We start from the raw sequence: 20,867 nt of genomic DNA, 5'->3' as shown, positions 1-20,867 counted from the left end.
CTGCTTGTATTTTTAATGTATCTCACTACACCTACCAGCAGACTGGTACAACATTGATTTAATGCTTGGAGACAAACAGCTCAGACTTCTACACTGACCTTTTCTTGTGGTTTTTTTCTCTCCCTTCAAGAGTCACTCAGTGTTGCCTCCAGAGCACTGACACCCTACAGCAAATTTATCCACGGACTTCAGCACAAAACTGGGACACCCGAGTTGGTGACACAACTCCACAAGGTCAGCTTTATTCCCTCCTCCCTTGCCACAGCAGAGGACTCAGTGTCAGAGCCTCTGGAGAAGCGTGGAGGGCAGGGCTCGGGGAGATTGTGCCAGTGCAGGATTTGAACTAAAGGCACCAGGAAGCACCAGCCCTGCAGACAGGAGCTCAACTCTGCTCATCTCCCTTGCTGCCAGAGGCAGGCTCGGAGCAGCCATCTCACACCTCTCTAAACCAAGGGGGACTCTGTCCTTACCAAGCTCTTCGGGCTCCTGGGAATTGTTCCCGCACCTCCTGGTGCCAGGCAAAGCTCCTTCTGCTTCAGCTCTGTCCACAGGCTGCCCTCCTGAAGACTCAGGGGCAACATTAATATTCCCCTTGAAAGAGAAACAGAAAGGAAGAAACCCTTCTCACCAGTTACACCAAACACCTGGTCCAACAACTCCATGGCTCACACTCTTAATCCCTTGTTCCTAACAAGAACTCTGGGCCCCAAAGCCCTTCAAGAGTCAAAACAATTTCACTTCTCAAACACAGTCCAAAAGCTGTCAAAGCTGACAGTGTTGAACGTGGGGGTGACACTGAACACATGGAATGGCTGCTAAGGAAGGAGTCCTGGCACAGAGATTTGCTCCTCCTCCACAACCCTGAGCAAAGCAGTCTCATCCAGGCTGCAGCTTGGCAGGGACTGCGTGGGAACACACATCTCTTCCCACAGAGCTGCCCAAGAGCAAGGTGACTGAGCTCTGCAACATGGACAGCAAGACTGGCCAGTTTGCCCAGCTGAGGATTTCCCAGATGGAGACTGGGCTGCAGGCACCAGGTTACCCAGAGGACAAGAAAGCTGCAGCTCCAGCCCAGCCCCACACACGGCTCTGGGAGCGCCCACATGCCCGGCAGGGCTCACACAGCAGCAGCAGCTGCAGCCCAGCCCTGCTTTGCCTTGGCCTTCCCACCCACAAGAGGCACAGCCCACATCTGCTGCTGGAACAGGCACCTCTGGCATGTCCCTCCCTGCACGGGACACTTGGCAATTCTCCAAACACTCTTCTCTTCTTTCCCACCAAACAAAGCCTCTTAGAACCTACAAAGCTTCCACTTCCTCACCACAAACACCCCTGCACGAGGGATTCTTCCCAGGAAAACAGGCACCCAAACCTGGCCAACACAGGCTCACACCTCTTCATCCTTATTCAGGGGGAGACTTTTTCATTCCCTCTTCTTTAGGAAGTCTTGTTTCACCAAGCAAATCTTTTCCTGTCCATTCACTGAGCTGAACTCAAGAAGCCTTTGCTTCTCAGCCATGCAACAACATTCACAAGCTCTCAGCTCCCAGCCCTTTTCTTCCCTGTCCAATGCAGTTACCTGAGCAGAGGGAGAAAACATCTCCTCCAGCGTCTCAAGCACCATGTCCAGATCTGGTGGTGGCAATTCCTCTTCCCCAGGAGTATTCCACAGCCAGCTGGGGGCTGTCCATGGTGCAAAACCAGCACTGCCAGCTGGAGCGCTGGGGCCTGAAGTGCCTGGGGTGGCTGCAAGAATCCAAACACATTGGTCAGGCTCCACAATGTGGCTTTGGGACACAGAGCTCTAGTGCTGCCTTGGATCAAACATCACAGGAAGCACAGAGCAACCTCAGTTCCAGAAATGTATTCAGACTTGCCAGGGGATTGGGGGAGTGAGTTCTCCTCTTAAAAAATATTTATCCTAATTCACATGTACACAGATTAAAGCATGGATTGTAAAAGGGATATAGACACACACACACATTTTATAATCACAGCCTTTTGCATCTTCCCAGCAGCTTTGGGATTTGGCTACATTTGGTTTCTCATCACAAAAGACCACAGAAAGTGGATTCACCCAGGAAGAGCCCAGATCTTCAGACACACATGCTGAAATTAAACTGTGAGTTTTTTCTAAAACCAGCCTTGTGGGTGAGGCTGTATTCTGCAGCTCCAACTCTTCTGGGGCAGGCAGAGCTCATTTCAGTGGTTTGGCTTGATTTTCAGGGCAGACAGTCTTAAAGCTCTGCAATATCCTCTCACCATCCTAGTCTGGCTTCATTCAAAGAAAGAGGGGAGTGCACCTAACACTGATGACTTGTTAGGCAATATCTTTTGCCTTGCCCTTGTACCCCTACAGAAGGGCTGTCTGGAAAATGCCCAGAACACCCTCCAAATCTGCAGCAAGGACAGGAAAAGCTGGCAGAAAATCCTTCTGTTTTCAAGATCCCTCTTCCTAGGCGACTTGACACTTTCTACCCGATTCTCGCTTGAGATCTACCCATGATAGAGCACTGCAGGAAAACTCTTTAAAGGGTCACTAACCAGGACCTGCTTGGAAAGCAAGGGTAGAAACTCTTTCCCTACCTGATGAACTGCAGGCTGGCAAATACTGCTCTGAAGATGTGCAGCTGCTTCCCTCTGGAGAGGCCATGGAAGGGCTGTGATGGTCTATGGGACGCAGAGAAACCATGAGCTCAGGGCGGCATCTGCGGTCTATGGGAACCAGCGGAATGATGAGCTCACGCTTGAGATGAAATTTGCTGGTGCCTGGTTCCTCTGATGAAACCCCAAGAAGTCCAGATGAGGCAAAGACTTTCTTGGGAGATGTCAGGAAAAAGTCAGACTCCTGAGCACCTGCGCTTAGCCTGGAAGGGCCTGGAGGCAGCTGTAAACCCTCAGGTGAGGCAGCAGTGAGGTCCTGGTATGAGAGCACTGTGTAGCAGTGAGGGAAGAAGAAAGGAAGCAAAGAGAAGGCCGGGTCACTATTGGTCTTTGGGTGTGTTTCCTTTGGCAGCAACTGTACTTCTATCAGGAAAGACAAAAGCTCCCATCCTCCCAAACAGGGTGAGAAAGAAAAAAATCCCCACATGTTCTGGGGCTATTCAACTAACAATTCCTTGTCTAATTAGCTCTGCCCTATTCGTTCAACTGTCTGGGAAAACTGTCCCACTGCTGCTCCTTGGCAGAAGGCAACTGCCAGAAACCCAACTGCCCGGTGCTTTCTCCTCTGCTCTACAGGGACAGGAGGCTCCCTCCAGCTGCGCTTGACCGGGACAGGGCTCTGGGCCAGGCAAGGAGCAGCGCCAGCCACGGCGCACGGCTGGGCCAGCTGCAGCCGAGCGGGCCGGGCTGTGGTGAGCGCAGCCGCGGCGGGACCGTCCCGCAGCCCCGGCAGCCCGGCAGAGCCGGCACAGCGCCCGGGCCCTGCCGGCACAGCTGCCTTGCCCAAGGACAGCCCCTGTGCCAGCCGGGGCACAGTTTTGTTGTATCTTTGACCCCTACCCTTGAGGCATTCCAGACTATTAGGACTCTTAAGTCATTTCAGATGACTTTGCTGAGGAAGGCTGCTCTGCTGTCATTTTCTGAAACACAGTGAAATGCTCCCTCTCTGGGTGCCTGTTCCCTTCTCTGCCCCACAAGACAGCCAAAGTGAGCCCATTGCCAGCAGGAGGGGCGTGCACGTGGGGGATATCCTGGGGAGAGATGGCCAGCATGGAGCACTGCTATTGTGATGCCAAAATTCTGGTGGGGAGAAAGCTTCTTGTGGCTCATGTGCAAGCTGAGCTTCCTCTCCCCTTTCAAATCCTTTCAGAGTCTAGTGCTCTGTCAACAGTGCTTCATTTCCATGATGGAATTCTGAAGTCCTTTCCAAGAAGATTTGCCTGAAAGAGAACAGGTCTGGCTGGCAGGGCATTGCTCTGTAGGCCTTAGGAAGTCACTTGGTCTGCCCTCACCCACCTCCTGCCCAAAAAACACATGAAAGACCAAAGCTTTGCCAGCTGTGACAGTGCCCCAATGAGAAGGCAGTTAGGGGCAAAATAATGAGAATTATTTTGCTGCTGGCACATCAGGTACCAGTGGGTGAAAAAAGCCATCTGTCCATAGTTCAGCTGACAATTAGGGAGGGGAAGGTGCAAAGAAAGGAAGAGGTAGAAACATCAAAGGAATGAGAGGACTATGTACAGATGTTGAAGGTAGCAAGAAGAAAAAATCAAAAGTAATTGGATAAAATACTGAAAAAATGAAGCAAAGCTTCTCCTGGTGCTGGATGGTGCATTGAGGGATAGTGTAGGCAGATTTGGGTGCCCATCCCAAAGCCATCACCTGTTTTCCCTCTGCCCTGATGGGTCCAGGCAGGCTGTTGATCTGCATGGCCACTCCCAATCCAGAGTCCTCTGCTCTTCATGAGAAGCTCCCCATAAGTTGTCTGGGTGTCATCCCTTGTGGCTTCTCTTCTCCTGAGGCTTGGTGTTGGTCGTTGTTTGTCTGATGTGTGGCTGTATGGTCAGTTCCTGGCCCCTGCCCTCCAGCACAAGCTCCCACGACTCCCCCTTTTTTGTTTGATTTATAATTAAATGTATAACAATCATAGTAAAAATAATAATTTTGTCTTAACTAAAAACAACACAACACTTAATAGACTTTAACTAAACTTGACAATTTAAATTAACAGGTGGGTTCATATTGCAGAGCACAGCTAAACAATAAGAGAATTTGATTTCCATTCCCCCTTGCTTCTAAAGGCCTGAGACCCAGGTTGCTCCCTGCCACTCCATTCCCCCTCACTCACCCACAAAACAAGAGAACAGAAAATCAAAAGGACTTGTGGTGGCACCTTCCCCTGTGCCCTTCACCAAACACACAAATCAAAAGAAAAGCTTTGATGGAGGACTAGTGTCGGAACCCAGAGCATCTCTCTGGATGCCCTGGATGTCTCAGAGCCCTGGCAGGGGCTCAGAGACCCTGGCAGGAAGCCAAAGACACCTGAATGTGAGAAAATGAGAGAAATTCAGGCCTGAATGGTGAGGGGAAGATACGCACTTGATAAAACTTGAATTATAACGCACTGTACAGGGGGGTTTTATATGTTCTACAGGGGGGTTTTGAAATTCTGTACATGGGGGTCAGGGGTACTAAGATGGAGGAATTTGGGCATGTCCTGTCCTTCTTCTTTCTTCTCCTTGGCATCCACGTTCAGGATGATGTTGGCATGTGTGGATTGGTTCATAGGGAAAGTGCACTTGCCAACAAGGGCGAAAAGTATTGGAAATTAAAGGTAAATATCTTATACGTAGTTTTCACTAGAAAAGAGACAACCGCCCCATGGGCGGGAGAGAGTGCCCTTGGCTGTCTTGCTGATCAGACCTCGGCTGGACAGACAGAAAAACTTTGTAGATAAGGAACAATAAACTCAACTGAAGACCGAAAAGCAAGAGTCCAGACTCCTTCTTCGAGAGTGTGGCCTGCCCAGAACCACCTTTTCCCGTGCTGGGGCAGAGACCACTGGCAGCCGACCCCGGCAGACTGGCCTGTGGGGGAGCTTCTGGCAGGGCCAGGAACAGGTCTCCTGTGGGGGCAACAGAGTCGGTCCTCTGGCTGTTTTATTGTGAAATCTCATTGTAAGTTTGATCTCTAAAACATGAATTCCAACAAAAATGGGGAATGGCTAATACAGTAGGAAGGCAAGAGTAGGGCTGAGGGCTGTCAGAAAGTGGGTTAGGGTAGACTCCAGGTTGGCATGGCCAGTGCTGTCCTGGCAAGAGGACAGAAAAGGAGGGGAGATGGCAGATGACTGGTGGCTCACCTGTGCTCTTGAGCAGGTTCCATCTCCCATCCTCTCCTTCTCAGGGATAGTGGGTTCAGGGAAGTGAGGGGTACAACAGGAAAACTGGGAAAGGAAGTTTGTTAAATATTGTGCAACTAAATTTGAATTTAAATGTCATCAAATATACTGTCCGATACCACCGAACATCACACAGTAAATGATTTTCAATAATTTTCAATAATCACTGTATATTGAAATGAAAAACAGGACTCCATGGGAGAGGTTAAAGTTCTAGGGAACATTGTTCCAGGGCATAGCCCCAGGAAGTCCCCTAGCAGTGTCCACAGTGGCTCACACAGATCCAAACTGAACAAGTTTTCACTCCCTCATGTTGGCTTCAGTTCCCGTGGCAGAACTTGCCTTCCCACTGGACACTCACCTGTGCCTGATACTGTGGAGAAGCCTGGCTCCCTCCCCCTCTGCCCACAGCAACACAGACACTCCCAACCTTTCCCAAGAGCTGCAACACAACCACAGGCACAGCAGCATCCCCAGCAGTGACACCACTGCTCGGCTCCATTCTGTCCTGCTCTGCTCCTCTAGTCACAGCTGCAAGCCTGTATCTCCACAAGAGGTTGTGGCCTGGAGGCGATGAAGGAAGATGACCTTTGCTCACAAACAAACCATGTCACAAACCCCATCCATGGGTCTTCCCACATTGGAGAAACACCTGACCATTCAGAAGAAATTTAGAGCCTATTCACAAGGTGAGAACAAAGAGAAGTTCCAACACAGAGAAGATTTTATTTATTATAGTATTTATTCACTCTAAACAAACTACAAACTACAAGCTATAAGCTACAAACTAGAAACTACAAACAACAACAAAGGCCTCTTCCAGGGCTAGTATCTCCTGCCAGACATAAACTGCTGTGTGGCCATGATCAGAGGCACCAGGGTGGAGGTCGGCTTGGCTGATGTAACAAACGGATGCTGCCCAAAGAGAAAAAGAAGCAATGAACTTCTACTTTCCCCACAGGCTGAAACAGGCTTTCTCTGGCTACCAGAAAGATACAGAAAGGAGGGCATTCTGTGCAATGCTGTCTCCACGTCCAGGACGTGCAGCCGCTTTGCCTTTTACCTGCAGAAGTTCCTGGGCAGACCAGCGCCTGTCCTCGTCCCTCTCCAGGCAGCAGTGCAGGAAGTCTCGCAGCCACGCCGACTGCTGCCTGGGCTTCTGCAGCTTCGGGGGGGCCCCGGTGCTTATCAGCTGTTGAACCTAGAGAAGAAGGAAATGCCACACTCTACCTGTCTCCTTCGCACCCCAAACTGCTCACACAGACCCCACTGGACAAGCTCCACTCTCCAGTGGCACTTTACTCCCTAGCCCTACTAAAACAACCCAAAGCCAGAGGCAGCCATAGCCAGTCCAGTATGCAAAGGCTCTTGCCTTGACCCCTGATTTCACTGGCTGCTGGAATTAGCAGCAGCTCCATCAGCAACAGCACACTTTGCTTCTCTGAGCACTGACACCACCTCTTCAGGCATTTTAAAAGAAGGACTTCCATCTCATTCTACTATTTCCAAGGATTATTTCACAAAATGCAGCTCAGCACTGCTCCCTGCTCCCTGAGGCAAAGCTTCTGCCAAGCAAAAGGCATCACGATTTTTTGGTGTTGTTCATGCACAAAAATGGCAAGGGGATGATCTGGCCAAGAAGCACAAGAGACTGTGCAGCCTGGAACCTATCATTTTCAGGTGTTGGCAAGCTTCCCAGGCAGAAGGATGGGAGCAGATTTTGTCAGGGTGACAGCAGTATCTGAGAGCAGCTGCAGCGTACCGTGCGGGAGGTTTTCATCAGGTACGGAGGCGCTCCTTCCACCATCTCGATCCCCACAATTCCAAAGGACCAGATGTCCACTTTGGGGCCATAGGGCTTCCTGGTGAAAATTTCTGGCGCCATCCAGTAAGTAGTCCCAACAGCTGATCTCCGTTTGCTCTGCTCAGCAGTGAGCTGAGCAGCAAGGCCAAAATCAGCTGAGGAGGAAAAACCACTCTGATCAAGCCAGCGTGAATTAGGAAAGCAAACAAAAGAAATCCCCACTGTACCAACGTCCAAGAAGGCAGTGTGGAACCCAGCTGTAAAGGGGCCATACAGCCATTCCTCAGCCTGCAGCCGAGGAAATAAGGAATTGGCCACTTAGCAAAAGTCCCCAGTTTCAGGCAGTGGCTTTTAGTCCCTGAAGCTATTAGACTGAAACTGCCTTGCTTGGGAAGGGACACACACAACCCAAAGCCACTCCTGGGCCCTTCTTCCCAGCAACACCTCTCTGCACCTTGTGGCTGTGCTCTGTGCTTGCAGCAGGGCAGCCTGCACTGCCACAGGCCCCTCTGCAGGGAACTGGCAGCCACCCAAAGGCAGCCCCACACCGCAGCCCGCCACGGCTGAGCCTGGCCAGCAACACCCACCCAACTTGACAGATCCATCCAAGCCCAGGAGAATGTTGTGGCTTTTGATATCGCGGTGGATCACTTGATTGGAGTGCAGGAAATCCAGGCCTTGCAGGCACTGAGAGAGGAAAAAGAAACACGAGCCTAAGTGGATTTCATCCCACAGGCAGGGAAGTGGCAGATCTGAAACACTGACTTCCTGGGGGATGGTGAGCCATGGCAGGACAGGCTGCTGGCAAGGGCAAGAGCCTGCTGCTCCACCACGAGGACAGCAGTGCCTTTCTAAGTGAGGGTGTGTTTGCTTCTGAGAGAGAAGGGGCAGTTGTTCCTCTGGCCAGTGCCCGGCAAACACAGGCTGAAGGAGCCCTGCTGCAGTGGCTGTGCTCTCTCCAGCCAGACAGCAGTGGATGCTTTTGCAAACACCACTTTGGGTGCAAGGCTCTCCTTTGAGGCTGAGCTCTGGGAGAGTCCTGTGAGTATCTCTTTGTCTTTGCCCCTTGCTTCACTTTGCGCCACCATCACCTTTGCCCTTACAGGGAAGGAATGCAGCACACACAGGCACCAGGGAAGTGTTTAGAGAGGCAAACACAAACACGCTAGAAGAAGGGCAGGGACACTGGCAGGCACTTCAGATGCTCTTGCTACTGCCAAGGACATAAGAGAAAGGCTTGGAAGATGAAATCTCTCCTCTCCTTATCACCCATTTGGAAGGACCATCCCGACCAAGCCATGGGAAGCAGAAGCGCCATCCCTTACCTCCCGAGAGACAGCTGCTATCTCTCCTTCTGCCATGTGAGTCTCCCTGATGACATCATGTAAAGAACCTCCGTCCATGTATTCCATCACGAGCCAGAGTTCCTCGTCCAACAGGTAGCTGAAAGGAGGAAACAACAGCATGGAGATGAAGGCATGCACTTACATGACCTGGTGGATTCTTGTTTTCTGTGTCTCTCTCAGAGGAACACAGGAGGAAGTGAGTAGTCATTCACTATGCTCTACAGGGTTTGAACTCTGAGCAGTCTAAAAGACAGCTCGGTATCCACACCAACGCAACAGGCCAAGGGAAATACAATAGACAGTGCTTTGTTAGCACTTCAAACCCAGGGGAAAAATCAAACCCCAAACCCAACAAAACAATGTGGAGAGAGGACAGGAACTTGGAGGCTGTTGGCTCAGTAAGACAGGGCCCAGTCCTGTCTTTGAAAGCGCCCTTCACACTAGGTATGCCAGGAAAGATTAATGCAGCCCCAATGCAATCTCCTTCCAAGATGCTGTAAATCAGCCCAGAAACAGGAATTAACAGCTCCATCCTCTTTTGCCAGCGCCCAAAGGAGTGGTTGAACCTCTGGCTTGCAGGATGTGAATGACCTTTCATGGCAGGACAGCAGAACCACTCACCTGTCTACATAGTTCACAAGGTTGGCATTCTTAGTGCCACGCAGGACCTGGATTTCATTCAGGCACAGCTCACTGCTGCTCTCTTGCAGGAGACTAATTTTCTTGATGGCCACCTAAAACAACATGGAAAACCATGAACCAAAGAAGTGTGTGGCACACGTCCACAAGGCGAAGATGGAGACAGTGATTATGGGATGACCGTAGCCCAGCTGGGCTGGGCCAAACTGCCCTGTGACTGGACATCAGACTGCTTGCTTGGGCACCTCCCTGGACAGAGAGACAGATACCCTTTGCCTTGTAAACAGGGTCTAAGCTCTCCACCTCAAACCTCTAACAACACTCACTGTGCCCACCGTCTTCCACCAGGGCCTTACTTTATCATTCCCATTGTCATTGACACACCTCTTGCAAGCAGGAAGCCATTTTGTGCCAGTAAAAATGGAGCAAAAGTGCTGGGAAACCTTGGGCACTTCTAGGGGGCTTGATCATTCCTCCAGCAACCACTGGCATTCTCCATTGCACAACTACAAAGCAAACTCTTACAGACAGGACAGATACAATGCCATCCTAAAATCATCCTGAGGGTTATTCCCCCTAAGAAATACAACCCTACATATTTCACAGAAAAAATGCCATGATGATGAAACCATCATTAAGGACAAAATAGACAATCCTAGCACTTCCTCACTTCATGAATTTGCATTTCATTCCACTAAAATACTTTACTTCACACCACTGATATTTGCAATTACTGCCTGACTGTAAAAAGAAATAACCCAAGCCTGGATCCTCTAGGGATGTACACCAGGCTCTGAGCAGGGCTTAGGCCCTTGACAGACTCCTTGCAGACCTCTCTCTCTCTAAGTACAGATCCCAAGGGCAGCACTGCAGGTGGCTACAGAACTACCAGCACGATTCCCATGTATTGGCTAACAGCCAGAAATGAGAATTCAGGAACCCTGCAGCCCCAAAGAGCAGTGCCATGCTCTGAGACACCACCTGGGCACTTAGACCCAGCCAGCGTGGCCTCCTCTGAACGATACCGCTTGGCCTCCTTGCATCCCCTGGGGCAGCTGAGAAGGACAAAGTCTGTCCCCACTGTATTTGGCAGGCAGACATTGCTCTGCACTCCATTTGCCTTTGCAGCAAAGCTCTGCTGGCGACCCAAAGCTCAGCCACAGCTCACAGCAGAGGGGAGGGCACTCGAGAGCTGCAGAAGCTGCGGCGCTGCTTGACGCTTACCTCTTCTCCTGTGGCAGACTCCACTGCCATGCACACGGTGCCGAAACCCCTAGAAACAAAACAGCAGCAGAGAAAGATATCCTTTAGTCCCTGCAAGTGCAAAACACTGCAGTCCAACGGGAAAAAAGTCCTTGGGCAAACAGTAAGTGGAACACGACAGATTCTTCTCTGGGTCTTTTCTCCTTTTTCTTTTCTCTATCTGTGCATGTGTCTGATTCTTCCAGGAATTTACCAGTTGGGTCTTCTCACATCTCTCCTTGGAGTCTGTTTGCCAAACTCAAGCACCACCACTCAGGCCTTCTGAGAAGCCTGAAGCCCTGTAACAGCCATTGGAGGAAATCCTCTAGACACAGATTCCTTTTCCAGCTTGCAAGGAAAATAGTGTCCAGCCACAGCCAGAGCAGGCAAAGGCTTCCCTTGCTGCACACACAAATGGAGAAGTCCTCAAAACACAGGATCCTTAGACAGCTGTGCTCTGGGTCCAGAGCCGTTGGCAGCTGCTTCTCTTCAGTGCACCTGACACTGGAAGGACTCTACTGTTCTGGTGACTTCTTGTACATTTGGCTTCTGTTCTGGGGTGACATTATGATGCTTGCACCCCCAGTCACATGTTCTGTTTATGCTGGATGTTATATTCTGTGCCTCCAAGATTGGATCAGACAGTAGGTGTCAGGAGAAGAGGGAGCACAGAGTTTTGTTATCAACTGCACTCTGCCCCGCAGTCTGCTGGAACACGGAACTCCAGTGTTGTTGTCTGGGCACAGTTGGGGTAGAGCACCACACTCCTTTTGCTTTTTAGTTAGTTAGTTAGTTTAGCTGGCTAAGGCAGTCTGAGTTTTCCCTTTACTGTTTTTCTTTCCCCTTTCTTGGAACCATTCGAACCTGCTCCAGACTGGGACCCGGCAAAACATCGAGAGCTCACACTTTGTAGTCCACCAGGGCCTACTCTGCAGCCTTTCCCAGCACTGGAGGGACAGATAACACAGTGACAAACCCCAGGAGAGACTTTCTGAACTTGCCATCTCTTCAGAGCAGCAAATGAGTTTTGACATCCAGTATTGTTCATTTTGTGTGCTGGGGAGTGCTTTGCCTGTTAAATAAACAACTTCTTTCCACTTATCTCCAAGGAAATTGTTCCCACACCGGCTGGGGGCAGTGGCCATGTGGGTTTCCTTTTGGGAGGGGCCCTGTCGGGAACTTTCCTCCCAAAATTGCCCTAAACCAGGACACATGGTACAGAGAAAATGTTGCAAATCAATCCCATCTACATTCAGCAGAGCTGGCTTTCAAGGGGAACAGCTTGGTGGATTCTTTGCAGCAAAGGCCTAAACCCCACAGGATCCATGAGGGGTCTGCCATCAGGCAAATGATGCCTTCTACTCTAGAGTGCATTGGCACTGGGCATTCCCCTGAAGCTTTGTCTTTTGCCACCTCAGTCACAAAAGAGAGGTGCTGTTTCATTTCTGCTTTTGGCTTCTAGACTAGGTGGTGGTCATCCTGACCACTGAATCTCGTTTTCAGCAAAATACAGGAAAGAAATGTTACCGAGAGCTGCTTCCTGATAGCTAACTTGACCTTTGAGGCAATGGGGTTTCTCCTCCTTTCATTCCCACGTATTTTGTATTATTTTGAGACACTCAAAAATTATTTCTCCTACAAAAAGCGGCAAACAGGTGCAAACACACTTGAGGGACAGGAGATCTGCCAGGTGCTGCTCTTTGCTGCAGGAAAGACATTGCCAGCATCCAGGTGTCTCTGCTGTGCCTTTAGACCACAGCTATAAATGCTGGCCAGCACTGAGAGATCACCAGGCATCATCTTAACGCAGTGTCTGAGCAGCTTTGGAGATTGTCACTCCAGGGAGATGTGACACCAGCAAAAAGCACAGCCCCTCCCTTTGAAGAAGGAACTGTGGCTGCACTCACCCTTTGCCAAGAGTTTCCACTTCTGTGTATTTCGCCTCAGGATCTCCCTTGCTCACCAGCATCTCTGTAAAAAGCCCAAGGAAAGATGCTCACTTCAAAAGAGATCACACCCTGCAGCAGATCACAAAGGCAGCCCCACTCTCTGGGACACTGGGCCCTCTCAACTCAGTCAGTCGGGAAACAACAACACCACCGCACCAGCACCACCTCAAAAACAGCAGCAGCAAGACAAGCAGCCCTGCAGCGCAGATGGCCTGCACTAAACTAAAAGTCTAAACTGCAATCTAAGCACATGGAGAAACAGTCAGAGGAGACAGGGATCAGAAAACTCTAACCAAGAGAAATGATTGTTTTCTAGAAACATTAAGGGCAGCAGGAAAAACAAAACCTTCCTGTTCTTGGCAATGAACACTCCCTGACATTCAACACAAGCTTTCATCCTTGCAAACATCAAAGGCATCTTGGGTTCTGGTATCAATTTTTATCATCAGCTGCTCTCTCCAGAACAGGAAGAATAGTGTGCTTCCAGCAGAGCCCAGATGTCCAGCTTTAAGCAGGACTTTGCCTAAACAATGCCCTTCAGCCTTTCAGGAGCAGCAGCTCATGTTATAAGCTACTGTGATGGCCTCAGGAATGAGGCCCCTCAGCCTTTAGGACAGGCTGAGTGCTGAAGATGACCTTGGCCGTGCCCACAGCAGCTGGGCCCCGCAGGAGCTCCTTGAGGCCTACTCATTCGCGAGGTCACAGCCTCCTGCTCAGCCAGAAGCAAGCTCTGCTTGGCCTTTTGCCTACAGGGAAGCTCAGGCAAAGCCAAACCAGGCCGAGCTGCTCTCAGAGGCAGGAGCAACACCCCGCTGATCCCTCACCACCTCAGGGCACAACAACAGGTCCTGTGTGGAGGCCTCAGGACCTGGCACTCAGCTGAGCAGGAGCAGGAGGTGGGACAGCTCATGCCGACACACGCACACACAAGGCACTGCTCCGGCACACAAGGATCACAAAGGACCTACTCAGCACGGCCAGGCACTTGTCCTCTGTGCTCTCTCGCTGCTGCTCTCTGCTGCCAGAGGAGCTAGTCGTGCTCCAGGTGCACGAGCTGCTCGTGCTTGAGCTTCCAGCCTGGGCACTGGAGCCTTCTTCCCAGCCTTCAGCTGCAGCTCCTGCAGCTGCCAGGACAGAGGAGGTAGAGCTCTGGGACAAGAAATGAATTTGGGTCACAAATGTGCCTGGCAGAGATTCCCCTCCCATCTCATTTCAAATGCACACCCCTAGGAAGATGCTGCTGGCCACACCCAGGACTCTTCACCTCCCAGCTTGTGCAGCTTGCTTCAACAGCTCAAGGCACAAAATCCCAAGGCTGCTTTTACATGACGGACAAAATGACACCAAAGACACTGCTACTCAAAGGGGGCACTTACTGGTGTTGTTTGCTCCAGCCCTGGGCTGACAGCAGGGCCAGGTTCATTGGCACCTTCCTCCTCTTCAGCCTCTTCCTCGGGTACAGAGGCAGCCAGAGCAGGTGCTGACGCTGCCCTTGTGCTCTGTGGACAGTCAGCAGCACGAGGGACAGGAAAGAACCTGTCATTCACAACCTTACCTATATTCAGCTACAGGCCCTGCTGCAGCTCAGCTCTTCCTTTAGCTACTGACAGCTGCTCTGTGGGGAGGGCCAGGTCCCTCCTGGGGACAGTGCCACCTCATATCCTGCAAGCTTTTGAACTGCATATTTGCACTGCTCTCCTCACAGGGGACAGGGAGCCTGCACAGCCACTGGCCACCACGGGCCTCACTTGTACCCCAGGAGCATCCAAAGACATCCTAATGCTACCTCTTGTCTCTTGCTAAGACAAATTCACAGCCCCTTTCAGAACAGTAGGAAGGTGCCTACTGCCTACTGTTCAGATGTCTGAACAATCCAAGTTCCACTCCCCTTTTCCAAGCCTAACTGACTGGGGGAAGGGCTGGAAAAGATTCCAGCCCTCAGCATCTTCAGCCAGGCATGGGAAGTGCTGTCTGATCAGAAACTTGCAGCTATGCTTTGCTCTAGCCACAGCACTACCCAGAGCTGCCACTTACTGATGCTGGATGCTCAGGCCCTGCAGTGGCAGCAGGTGCAGTTTGGGGAGCATCTTCCTCCCCTTTGGCCTCTTCTGCAGGAAGACACATAGCCAGAGGAGCCTCCGAGGTTGGTGTTGGGCTCTGCAGACAGACAGCAGCATGAGGGACACATGACCTTCTTTATATTCAGCTCTAGACCCAGATGCACTAAGGAGAAATCATCTGTAGGGAAATGGGATTCTAAGTTGTTCCAACTCAAGTGAAAAGGCACAGTTAGATGGGACTGCACTCTCTTGTGCAGGTGAAATTCCATCATAGCTTAAAACACCAAGCAACTCCACTTTCAGCAGCTTAAAAGCTCTGAAAAGGAACTGCAGAAAACAGCCCAGGCTCCTCCTGCTGCTGCTGCTCTTGCTGCAAAGAGTCTGGACTGTACTTTCATTCATGCAACCAGGCTGGCACTGGTCTGCAACAGGCCCAGCTCACAGCTTGCTCCACAATTGTCAAATGCTCCCAAGGCCAGAGGCTCCTTTCCCACTCACCCAAAGACCGGATTCTCTCCAGGCATGGGTGATGTGACCTGCAACACACAAGGGAAAAACAACCAGATGCTGAAAGAAAACTGCCTGTGCTGGGCAAGCCCACCAAAAAGTCAACCCAAAGACAGAGCATTCTGCTTTCACTACATCACTCCAGCTGCAACCCCTGTGTCACACAGCAAGCACGTCAAAAGCACAAAATACTGCCTGATGTCTACCTTTTGTCCTCTTTGGCCACTCAACCCATAGAAACCTGGGACTGAGAAAGTCCCATTGCTTCTGCCCCACCCCACCCAGCAGGAGCTACAGCTCCTCCTTTTCCTGTGCTTCAGTTTTCTCAGGAGATTGCATGCAGCAATTGCCATGAGCTCACTGAAAACTTTTCCCCAGAAAAGCTTCACCCAAGTGCCCCTTAGCCATGGTGGCAGTTCTATCGTGACACAGCACGGGAACAGCTCCTGGGTTCAGGAGCATACAAGAACTCCTCTGAAATGTCTATCTCAGAGGCCTTTTCCGAGCTGATTCTGTAATTTCTTTACAGAACAAATGGCTCTTTTAATGTGCAGGAAGTGTCAAGTTCCACAGGCACATGCTGGGATGAGGGAATGCATATAGGAAGGCTTGAACTGAGGGACTTCCCCTCAGTCCTGGAGAGCAGTGCACAGCTTTTACAAGGACTCCTGACAAGCTCTCCCACTCTTCCTATCTTGGAAGTTGTCTTCCTTGAGCCAGCAAACTGAGGGGACTCCAGACTCCATTGCCACAGGCTGTGCCACGGGAGAAGCGGAACCCCTGCAGGCCACATTACAAATGCTGCCCACTCCCCGCTGGCTAGAGACACCCCCTTCTTGGCTGGAGCTGTTGACAGTGGCTTTACCCAACCAAAGGCCTCCTGGTGGCACTTTGGTTTCCATATGCTGCAATATCTACTTACGTGCCAGGTGGGTGAGAAAGTACCCAGAATAAGCCACGGAAAAAGCTGTGCAAACTGCAGCACACACTCCCTCCATGGCTTGAGCAGCGCTGCTCAAGTCTGCAGCAGACAACGCCTGTGGGGAAAAGCAAAAATACTGAGAGTCCTGCTGGCAGAGACCTCGTCGATCAGCAGGTTCTGCCCGCAGTGAGCGTGCCACAGAGGTGCTCTGCACACTGAGCCCTTCCGGGCCTCGGCACAGCAACTTTGCCTTGACAACGCCGGGATGCGGCCGCTGACATCACAATAGCGGCCGCCCTAGGCTGGATTGTGAATTCATGCACAGAACCAGACCTTCTCTACACCTAATGCCAAAAAAAGCCTGCAAAGTTCTCCTCTGTTACAAAGCAACACACAAAGCCCTCCTAGTCCATCACCTGTTGCTCAGGGCATCTAAGAGTAGAAACACACTGAGCCCCTAGAGCCCACACTGAGAAGCTGAGCACTGAGAAGGGACCAGGATGTGAGGAACCACATTAGTGGTCTTTGGCCGCTATTTCTGCTGAGCAAAAACCAGAAGGCTTGTTCCAGCTGGACCTTCCTTCGTTCTAGAAAGCAGCAAACAAGGAGAAGCACTACTGTAATTACATTTAGGGGTTTCTCCTAGGTACAGAGACAAGGTCATGGATCTTTCAGTACTATTTATTCAAAATATTTTACATCATAGCCATGGGTGGGATTTCAGCAGGGAAATGCCATGACAGGAAATGCAGGGAGGATTGTTCTGTCTGACTCATTCTAGCAGGGAGGCATTGCGACCAAGGCACCACCACCATTTTTTCCCCCATTTTTATCCTTCCACAGTATTTGTTAGGAGATGGGGCTGAGATGGGTGGCACAGAAATGACAGCTCTGACACACAGCTGAAACCATCAGGGCCAGGGTGGCATGTGGGACTGTTTTTCTGCTCCAGCAGAACAAGGCAAGCCACAGTGGTGACACTGATCCCAAGTGAGTCCAGCCAAGCCAAGTGGAGCCCAGCAGGGTGGTAGGAAGAGGCAGCGAAGCGGCAGATCCCATTCCCACACACATGCCCAGCGTGGCAGACTGATGGCAGCGGCAGTGCCAAACAGAGCTCTGCAGGGACAGAGAGACACCCATCACCATCACCACTGCCACCATCCCTGCTGCAGAGAGGGAGCAGGAAACTGCCACTGCAGGTGCACAGCTGCTCCAGGCAGCACCAGCAGCCCCCATCTACCATCAGAACCATTCTGTAAGCCCTCGCCATCCTGTCTTTGTTTCAGCAGCCCCATGTGACACTTCACCTTTGTTGCATAAGCCAGTACCCCTTTTGCACAATTTTCTTCTTATTGTTGTGCACTGCTTTTTATTTCCTCACTACACTGTAACTCTAATAGTTTTAACCTCTCATCGATTGTTTTCTCCATTGTCCCTTTCCATTGTCATGGAGAAGGGGAGAGAGGAGAGGCTTTACAAGGACCACCTCAAGAAGAGGACATAGAATGGAGGGAATGCCTTAGAAAGTATAAACAAGCCTCATGCAGCCGCTTTTGGAAGGAATAGATGTCCAAGTTTCTTAAGATCCAGTTGCAAATCTGTGGAGTCTTGACAGCCAAGAAGCACAGGAACCTGGACACCTTGCTGTGAGGGACTAGAAGAGAGTGCTGGCTCAACACTTTTCAGGGGCTTGTAGGGAAAGGGGCAGATCAAGCCTTGCTCTGGTGAGGCGATGCCCCTCTCGGCACGCCCCACACCCCCAGGCCTGTATCCCAGCCCAGCAGTGGCTGCTGATCCCTGGCACACCAGAGGCAATGCTCCACACCTGTGTCTGGAGCCCCTAACCCAGCTCCTTACTAGTTAGAGTAACTAACATTCTAACAGGCTTAATGATCTAAATGTAACTTAACTAAATGACTTTGTTAAGTTGAATGGGCTAAGTTAATCCTTCATGGAATGTTTTACGTTGTGATAGATGAGTAATGCGATGATTGACTCTCGCAATTAATAGACTAATATCATGTAAATAGCTGAAGAAAAGTTTTATAGATTCATAATTATGTTGTACCTCCTCGCGTGGTTATCAAGGGACAGATGGAGTTAGTACATCTGGGAGGGCTGGCTTGTCACTATGGTGACATCTGACCTCCAATCAGGATTTGGGGAAGAGATCTCCACCACTGGACAGCAAAGAAGGGGTTGATGGACAGAACTTTGGGAGGGGTTAAAGGGTTAAAAAGGGAAAATCTCCATTGTGATGGGGCTGAGAACATGTCAGGGAAAATATTTTGCTCCCAGCGCTCTAACTTTTTTCTTATTCAGTCTTCTGTTGTATTTTTGATAAGGTTTAATAAACCATTCTGATCTTTGAAAAGTGAGTAGCTATTTCTCACAATGTTGATTGAATCCTGCCCTAAATTTTTTGTGCCTTTAAAGTTCTCTGATTTTCAAATGTTGCCAGTGAATATTTCTTTGTTGTTCTGAATTCTTGAGAACTTCTTGTCAATATTCCTCCCATTTTTCTAACTCAGAGTACATGAAAAAGTTTAAGTCCTTTTAAAGTGTCTCATAGAGCAACGTTTTTGGGGCCTTACATTTTAATTGGCACAGCAAGCAGGGTACTCTTGAGGTGACTTGTGCCTTTTATACAGCAGTAACTGCTCGTGACATAATAAAGGAGAAATAAATTTTTGGTCAAAGCTGCTCTTTTCTGGCAGCAAATTAATAGAATCCTATGTAGAAACTGATCTGAACTGCTCTCCACTGACACACTTGTTAAAAGCTCATATAAAAAGCTTGCCAAGCCCTAAGGAGAGATGGGGACTGAGAGAAACTAGCACCATCCACAGTTTCTTGTGGAGAAATCATGAACTTTGGTAGAAGAAAATGAAAAATTCCCAGTAAAGGACCATGCCTGGTATCCATATACCAGGAGGTTTGAGTCGTAGCTGTATGGTGCCCATCAGCTGGAAAAGGAGCTGCATCAGCTGCAAATTGCCTCAGAGCCTGAAACAATAGCCAGCCTGAGGCCAGAGCAAGAATTGAATGCCAGGATGAAGCCAGCCCCCACACCATGAGAAATCAGTTAAACATGTTCCTCCAAAGCCAGAGAGGTTTAGAGTTGCAATTTAACAGTGCTGGGGAAGGTCTGGAAGCAGTGTTTTCCAGACTCCAGGAACAGCAGGGCCTCCCTGACTGCAAGGTCAGCCCCCAGCCCTTGGGAGGACTTTAGTGCCTCAAAGTCCAACCCCGCCCCTTACCCTAAACTCTGCCTGCCCCTATAAAATACAGAGGCGGGACGCCCCGAAGATGATGTCACCTTCCTCTGCTCCCTGGAGGAGAGGTTCGGCTCTGCAAAGCCAATCTTCTTTCCTCCTTCTCATCCCAAGCCCTGCGTGCTGATAAAGGAGGAATTTGCTTATCAGGATGGACTGTCTGGCAGTGCTACCTCATTCTGCAACAGAAGTGGTAGAAGTACAGGGGAAAATTAGCAATGATCCCAAAGAAAGTGAAATGGAGCATGTTTGGAGAATTTGGCTAAAGGGGTGTGGTTAGGAAATAAATATTTTTGAGATAAAGAAAGCACATGGTGAAAAGCCCTGGTCTTTTGCCTGGGAAACAAGCTGTGGTGTGAAAACTTTGGAACCCTTGCAGGGGGGAGAACCCCAAGCGATGCATGAGAAACAGCTGATGCCCATTGACCTTCTTCTGTGTTATTGTAATTTATTTCAACATTTGAGGATCAAAACTGAGAAAACAAAATTTTGGCACCACCTCCAAAAAGTTATTGTTGTTGATAAAGGGTGGTGAATTCAAATATTCCAAGAGGCTCTCTGGGGAGAAAATGTGGAATAAATTGAGACTCAGTTTGCCTGGATTCTTAATGAAGCTTTGCAAACTGCTCCTGCCCTGCCTCCTTCTGGTAGAACTGGCTCTTGAGCCTTGTCTTCCACCAGAGGCAGGAGGCCAAAGTGCTGCTGCTAGAGCATCTGTGACCCTCAGGAGAAAATGCTTTTGTCATCGTGCAAGTTTGTTGTTTTGGTCTCACTAAGAACCCTGAATGTTCAAGTATATCCTCACCAGTCAGGAGACTGGGTGGATGTCCAGGCCTGGAATGGAGAGCCATTTAACCAGAAGTGGAAAGACTTTTGATCCCATGGCTGTGAGATTTACAGCTGAACACTCCTAAATTATGTGATTAAAGTTAGCTCTGGACACACAGAATTGTATTGGACAGTACAGTAAATGTAACTCCGCTGCAGATAAAAGCTGCAATGGAACATTTCTAATGTGAAAAACATTGAATGGTTTCTCTTTCTGCCCATTTCCAGAGCGGTGTCCCTGGTATGGCAGCATGGCTGTTTGTTCCTGAATTAGTCAACCATCCTAGCAGGACCTTGTAGCTAATGACTACAATAGCAAGTATGGCTTTGAGTGCCAGAGGGGTAAGAGATCAAGAAAGAAAAGAGAGCCATGTTCTGTCCCCTAAGGGCCATTCTAACATCACACACATAGAACAAATGCTACCTCATGCTTGGAAAAGAAATTTTGGT

General features: G+C 50.0%; 1 protein-coding gene across 5 annotated transcripts; it reads right to left on the bottom strand.

Annotated features, from left to right (window-relative positions):
- Positions 1 to 1,199: 1,199 nt before the first annotated feature.
- LOC135290623 (serine/threonine-protein kinase PAK 3-like) lies at positions 1,200 to 13,946 on the bottom strand. Of its 5 annotated transcripts, none has more exons than XR_010353380.1 (10): positions 12,784 to 13,736; positions 10,859 to 10,907; positions 9,617 to 9,729; positions 8,975 to 9,092; positions 8,237 to 8,336; positions 7,608 to 7,804; positions 6,909 to 7,046; positions 4,327 to 5,890; positions 2,587 to 2,934; positions 1,200 to 1,746 (listed from the first exon to the last, which is right to left on the bottom strand). XR_010353380.1 is itself a non-coding variant. In XM_064404557.1 (9 exons), the coding sequence occupies exons 1-9, from the start codon at positions 12,843 to 12,845 to the stop codon at positions 2,863 to 2,865; spliced, it is 933 nt and encodes a 310-aa protein (XP_064260627.1). In that variant the 5' UTR covers positions 12,846 to 13,736; the 3' UTR covers positions 2,037 to 2,862. The 5 variants fall into 5 exon arrangements, 2 of the variants coding, with proteins under 2 accessions (XP_064260627.1, XP_064260628.1); XR_010353379.1 differs by lacking the exon at positions 1,200 to 1,746 and adding an exon at positions 13,794 to 13,946 and having other exon boundaries at positions 2,037 to 2,934; positions 12,784 to 12,847; XM_064404557.1 differs by lacking the exon at positions 1,200 to 1,746 and having other exon boundaries at positions 2,037 to 2,934; positions 5,807 to 5,890.
- Positions 13,947 to 20,867: the final 6,921 nt, after the last annotated feature.

The sequence above is a fragment of the Passer domesticus genome, chromosome Z, assembly GCF_036417665.1.
Source record: "Passer domesticus isolate bPasDom1 chromosome Z, bPasDom1.hap1, whole genome shotgun sequence".
Lineage (NCBI taxonomy): Eukaryota > Metazoa > Chordata > Aves > Passeriformes > Passeridae > Passer > Passer domesticus.
This window is presented reverse-complemented; position numbering and strand designations above follow the sequence as displayed.